The sequence below is a fragment of the Epinephelus fuscoguttatus genome, linkage group LG15 (genome assembly GCF_011397635.1).
Source record: "Epinephelus fuscoguttatus linkage group LG15, E.fuscoguttatus.final_Chr_v1".
NCBI classification, from domain to species: Eukaryota; Metazoa; Chordata; class Actinopteri; order Perciformes; family Serranidae; genus Epinephelus; species Epinephelus fuscoguttatus.
The window spans coordinates 29,780,192-29,786,583 of record NC_064766.1 but is presented as its reverse complement, the minus strand read 5'-3'; the positions used below and the strand labels follow the sequence as shown (position 1 = coordinate 29,786,583).

The 6,392-nt window shown below is 42.4% G+C and overlaps 1 protein-coding gene across 1 annotated transcript; it reads left to right on the top strand.

The window, feature by feature from the left end:
• The first annotated feature begins 1,399 nt into the window (after positions 1–1,399).
• LOC125902699 (relaxin-3 receptor 1-like) lies at positions 1,400–6,108 on the top strand. Its single transcript, XM_049599237.1, has 3 exons — positions 1,400–1,918; positions 2,064–2,507; positions 2,594–6,108. The coding sequence occupies exons 1-3, from the start codon at positions 1,709–1,711 to the stop codon at positions 3,203–3,205; spliced, it is 1,266 nt and encodes a 421-aa protein (XP_049455194.1). The 5' UTR covers positions 1,400–1,708; the 3' UTR covers positions 3,206–6,108.
• Positions 6,109–6,392: the final 284 nt, after the last annotated feature.

Genomic DNA, 6,392 nt, shown 5'->3' with positions numbered 1-6,392 from the left:
CCAGAATATTTTCTGCATCAAACACTTAATTTCCTGTATTCTGGTGGATTTTTATGGAGCAATCTGTGCCTTTTCTGCATCAATTTATGGTGTAAACATCTCTAATTTCATCAAAATAAAAGTCTTCTGCTACTTTCAGACCTTTATTGCGAAATCTACACCTATGTGTATCATTTTCACTTCTTTTACACTTTACATTTACTACTCTACTGTTTGTATCCTAACCTTTTCACATCCAGTGGTTTTAAAAGCCATCTTCTTGTATATGCATGGGTTTTGATGCTATAGTTCCACTATAGTGGACCCTAGTGCGTCATGCCATACACTGCCACCCACTGGCCAGGTGTTGTCAGTGCAACACAAATCTCTCAAAAACAAGATGACCGACGGAAATCAAGAAATGTTGTGCAGCCAATCCAATCTCCAATAGGAGACCCTGGCAGGTAAATAAAATCTGGAAAAGTCAAGTAACAACTAATCAAACAATCAATTTTATTTATAAAGCCCAATATCACAAATCATATTTTGCCTCACAGGGCTTTACAGCATACGACATCCCTCTGTCCTTAGGACCCCCACAGCGGATAAGGAAAAACTCCTCCCCAAAAAAACCCTTTAACGGGGGAAAACTAAGATGTAATACAGTTATTAAATTTCCCAAATACTGAGAAAATGTTGTGAGGAAATTACAATTAATCATCTGTCCACTAAACTGGACTTCATGCATTGCTGGCTATATTTCAACTACAATTAATAAGATTACTGCAACACTCTTGCTCTTGAAAAGACTTCATCTGCAGTGACTTTTTTGGCTGTAAAACAATTAATTTATGTTATTAGAATGTAACCTACGGCTTTTCTAACAGAAACAATATTTTTGCAGAAAAGGCTCATCGGGAAAATGATATAGGAGGTGGGTGGGGGCTGAGGAATGAAGAGGAAGGAGTAGAAAGAGAGAGGGGAGAAGCTGAGGAGTCAGGAGCAATTGAGGCATTGAGCCGCATTAGAATATGTTTAAAAATGTGGACATACTAGTTAAACAGTATTAAAATATACTTTTATAGATTCACATAATATATATCATTTTTTTGTTTAAAACTTAAATGCATGCTGTGTTTAAAACAATTAACTTTTTTTTCATGCCTAAAGAGGAACAGAAACACTAAAAACATCTTGACTGAGGTCGTAATAATTAATTCAGAAAAGGGCTAATGTAAGTTTTGAGAAATGTCTAGCAATTTCCTTCGGGATTCATAAAGTTGTACCTTATCTGGTTGTTATGAATGTGTCCATGTGGCGCTCCGGCAGTGCGCCATCAAGCGGTGGAGGAGGCTCAGTGAGTATAAAAGCTTCAGGCTGCTGTCAGCTTCACTGACACAAGATGCGGCTGCATCAGACTTCAGACTGAGCGCTCTTCATAAGTAGGCTGACACGGATCAGGCAGCTTTAACTTTATTGATTTTCTTGGCTTGTAAAATCCGAGCGGGTTTAGGGATGAGCAGGATTAATAATGTCACTGTGAGGTTTTAAACAAGACTAAATACAGGACGAGGACGATGGGGATTTTTACATCCACACCTGCGCACCCACACTCTGGAAGTTAGCCGAGAGGAGGAGGAAGAGGAGGAGGAGGAGGGGATACCTGCTGTGTTTTGTTTTGCAGTTTTGTTTTGTTTTTTATAAGAGGAGTCTTTTCTTCTTCAGAGTCATGCAGAGCAACAGCAGCGGCTCCGGATCTCTGAGCGCTCTGAGTGTGTGCGGAGGAGAAGAGGACGAGCGCGAAATCTCTAAACTTATCGGTCCCTCGGGATCAGCGTCTAATCTCGCAGCTTTGAACCTCTCACTGAACTGCTGGCTCCACATCCTGTCCAAGGAGGAGTCCTCGCTGGACCTGCACGCAGACAGCGCAAACCTGGCAGTAGGTTCAGATCAGGATTTACCTGCCTCACAAATCCACATGGAGAAAATGAATCAGTTTGCATGAATGACCCCAATATACTTAAAGAAGTGGATGATGCATGTTGTGTGTGCACTTTCATTCATTGTCAGTGTGTGTTTGACAGGTCCGAATCGTCATTGCCCTGGTCTACCTGGTGGTGTGTGTTCTGGGGCTTGTGGGTAACCTCTTGGCACTCTTCCTGCTCCACTCCCGCCGCCGGGGTCACCACCACTCTTCCATCGACTGCTTTGTGATGAGCCTGGCACTGACGGACCTCCAGTTCGTCCTCACCTTGCCCTTCTGGGCCGTGGACACGGTGCTGGACTTCCGCTGGCCCTTTGGCCGGGTCATGTGCAAGATTGTGAGCTCAGTCACCACTCTGAACATGTACGCCAGCGTCTTCTTCCTCACCGCCATGAGTGTGACCCGTTACCACTCCCTGGTGACCTCTCTGAAGATGGGCAGCCCCAGGATCGCCACAACTCGTGCCAAATGGGCCAGTTTAACCATTTGGGTGGTGTCACTGGTGGCTACACTGCCTCATGCTTTCTACTCCACCACAGTCCAGGTTGGTTGACTTCACACTGACCCCTCATTTCATTTGCTTATGCTTCCTGTTTGGGGTTTGCTACATCTATGTTGTTGTGTTTACAGGTGTCTACGGACGACGAGCTGTGCTTGGTGCGCTTCTCTGACTCTGATTCAGGCCACTGGGATCCTCAAGTCCTGCTTGGACTCTATCAAACACAGAAAGTCCTCCTGGGATTTGTAGTTCCCTTGATTATCATCTCTGTGTGCTACCTCCTCCTCCTGAGGTTCATCCTGAGCCGCCGCACTGTGGGCAGTGTGATCAGCGCAAGTGTCACCGAGAGGTCAGAGTGTGAGAGAGGACGTCACCGCCGCCGCTCCAAAGTCACCCGCTCGGTCACCATTGTAGTCCTGTCCTTCTTCATCTGCTGGCTGCCCAACCAGGCGGTCACACTGTGGGGGGTGCTGATCAAATTTGACTTGGTGCCCTTCAGCAAAGCCTTCTACAACGCCCAAGCCTACGCCTTTCCCCTGACTGTGTGCTTAGCTCATGCAAACAGCTGTCTCAACCCGGTGCTCTACTGCCTGATCCGAAAAGAGTACAGAGCTGGACTGAAGGAGCTCCTGCTGAGCGTGTCGCACTCTGTCCGAAATGTCCTCACTCTGGCTCTGAGAGGGAGGAGGGTGGAGGAAGCACCACCCAGCCTGGTCATGATACACAAAGACATCAATATATGATTTAAACTGTGAAAAGAAAAGTTTGACATCTTGGGAAATACATTTGTTTTTCACTGACAGTTACATGAAGAGAGTGATGCCGCTCTTATTTTTGAAGGCAAAATATGAAACTAGAACCAGTAGCAGATTAGCCTAGCTTAGCACAAACACTGAAAACAGAGGAAACAGTCAGTCTGGCTCTGTGCAAAGGTGATTAAATTTGCCTACCAGCACCTCTAATGCTCACTAATTAACATGTTACATCTCATTTGTTTAATCAGAGCAAAACCAAAGTGAAAAAAAAAAGACTAAATCAGTTTTATAAACAGATTAAAGGTCCCATATTATGCTCATTTTCACATTCATACTTCTATTTGGGGTTTTTACTAGAACATGTTTACATGCGTTCATGTTCTTAAAACAAATTATTCCCTCATACTGTCTGCCTGAATATACCTGTATTGACCTTTTCTCTATTGTAGCACCTGTCTCATTAAACTGCCCCACTTGAAAAAGCCCAGTCTGCTCTGATTGCTCTTCCTGAATCTTCCACATCTGCACTCTTGGTGTCTCCGTACTGTCATTACACCTGGGGAATGACTATAACGGCACTGTAGCGGCAGTTTCTACCTTTATGTGGTATAGTTGTGACATCACAACTTCACAAAAGTTCTGGCGGCTCATTTAAAGGCACAGTTTCTGAATTTGGACTGCGAGCATTTCTCTGTGGATTACTTGGGATACTTTTGCAGCATTTATGTAGCACCTAAACCTTCTTAATAATAAAAAAAGACATGGACATTTGATTTAAACGAGGTATAACATGTTAATAAGTGAGATTTAGAAGTGCTGGTTGGTTGATTTAATTCCCTTAATACAGAGTCAGGTTAGTTGTGTCCTCGTTTCCAGCAACAACCTCTGGAGCTGAAAGACGAAACTAACTTGAAAGTGCCATAAACTGCAGTTCCTAGAATGGCCACATGGGGCTGGCTCCAAAAGCAAGTCAATCCCTATTCAGAGGCAAAGTCCTTATGGGACCTTATGCCCGAAAAAATATTGATGGTAGTGAACGGAAAGAGTCAAATAATATTTTTTTATCCTCGAAAAATAAAAATAAAGAAATGACCAGTTGCTCGATATCTACAAATGTACATTAAAACCTTGTGTCGGGTGCTCATGGAGAACGGGACACAACAGGATCGACAGGAAGGCAATCCAAAAAAATGAATAAAAACGAGGTAGGAAATATTAAAAAGCCTTTGTAGTTGTGGCTAAGTCATTAAAAGAGCCAACATGTTTCAACCACTGCCGGTCTATGTCAGGGCTTTCCAAATAACTTCTTCCCTCGAGTAGCCTACTTGGATTGCCTTCCTGTTGATCCGATTTTTGTATCCTGTTGGAACTATGCCATAAATTACATGTATGAAGTCAATTAAAAGATAATTTTGCAAGTCAAAAAAACTAACAAAATCACAGTGTGTCATAGGACTATTTAGTTTGTGTGAAACTTTGCATGGTACTCGACACCTACACCAGCTAGCTAGCTAACTTAGCTATGGTTCATGCACAAATGTAACTTTATCTTACCTGCTGTGCTTCATCAAGCGACTTCTGAACTTTTTATCAGCTGAGAAGTAAAAGAACGAGTAAGACCAGTGGTCTAGCGGTGGTTAATGATGTGGGTGAACTACCAGATAGATGGATAGGTTACTGAAGAGAAAGTGGGTATAGAGTGCCCAAGGAATGAGTCCTGAAGCCTGGAAATGAGTTAGCATTTTAGCACTCACGGCTCCCTTGTCTCAAAGTCAATGACTGTTTTGTTAGACACCTAGAATAAGGTCTGTGGTTAACACAAGCTTAAGAGACTTTCACGTTTTGTTCTACGACATTAAATACATCAAATACCCCACTCGTGAACTATGAAGCTTTTATGTGTCTTAAAAAATACTGTTGCTAGCGAGTGGCTAAGTGAGAGAACAGAACGCCATGATAAAATGCCTAACTTTACAGCAGGAATAAACAGCCTGGTACATGAAATGGTTTTGGTCTCTGTAGCCAATTTCCTCATTCATGACCATTTAATCCAAATTTGGTCACTTCTGGATCCGAATAAATCCAAGATGGCAACACAGGAGTCCACAAACATCATGACATCATGGTGGCTATGTTTATTATTTTTATACAGTCTGTGGTTGCCAGTTTTTGTGCTAAGCTAAACTCACCTGCTACTGCTAGATATTTAGCATACAAACAGTGTTATCCATCCTCTCAACTCAAAGTGTAATTCTTAAAATGTCAAACTTTTCCTTTGCGACGAAAGGAATTGTTCCTTTATGGATGTGCCATATTTTCTTTGGTGCCATTTTTTATAATCATGTTCCTGTGTGACACTGTCAACCCTCTGAATTTATTTCAGCTCTCAGACTGGACACACACATTTCAGCATCCTCATCCTTCGCAGACAAATCTGAACAGCTATGTTTAAGCTTTTTTATTATTATGCACTTTCTGTGAAATATGTCACTTTGGAAGTTATTTTCCAGGTGACAAGAACATTCCTGAAAATAATCAAACCCTCAAATGTGCCAGCTCTTAGTTACACTGCAGGCTGATTTCTTATTTCTTTTCTTAACACATTCAGGTGAAACACAGTGTGATGTTTTATTAGTTCAACCTGTAAAATGATTTTTGTACTTTGCACCTCAAACACCCACACAGGCAATCACGACGACTGTAAGATTGTTACGTCTTAATTAGGATTGATGTGTTTAATATTTGTGTTTATTGTTGCTAACTCAACCAGGACACCACAGTCGAATCTAGCATGAAACTGTTGTCCCCTGTCATGTCTCTTGGTGTCTGCCTTGCTGTACTGCTGTGAACTGTTTAGTAATTACATGTGTGTAACGCGACAATAAATAAAACGAGAGGACAAAGAGTTCAGTGACATGTCTGCTAAATTAATCTTGTCTGCAGTCACGACAGACAGAAACATGAAGACAAAGAAAATGGGACAACCACACAAAAGTCGCTCCACATTTTTGCCCTTTTGCAACCTTTAAAGTCTGAACATCGACTGACATGCAAATACCACATACACACACAGTGCCACGGTCCCTCCATTGTGTGCCACTCTTGCTGTAATTACTTCTCCAATGGGAAGCATTTATTTAGCAGGTCTCTGCGTGGGAGGCTAAAAAAGTCAGCG

What these genes read in the sequence shown, in the direction of transcription:
- LOC125902699 (XM_049599237.1), top strand. Translation starts at nt 1,709, where the DNA reads ATGCAGAGCAACAGCAGCGGCTCCGGATCTCTGAGCGCTCTGAGTGTG. An exon ending in CAGACAGCGCAAACCTGGCA is followed by an intron (nt 1,919 to 2,063) that starts GTAGGTTCAGAT and finishes TGTGTTTGACAG; the next exon opens with GTCCGAATCGTCATTGCCCT. An exon ending in TCTACTCCACCACAGTCCAG is followed by an intron (nt 2,508 to 2,593) that starts GTTGGTTGACTT and finishes TTGTGTTTACAG; the next exon opens with GTGTCTACGGACGACGAGCT.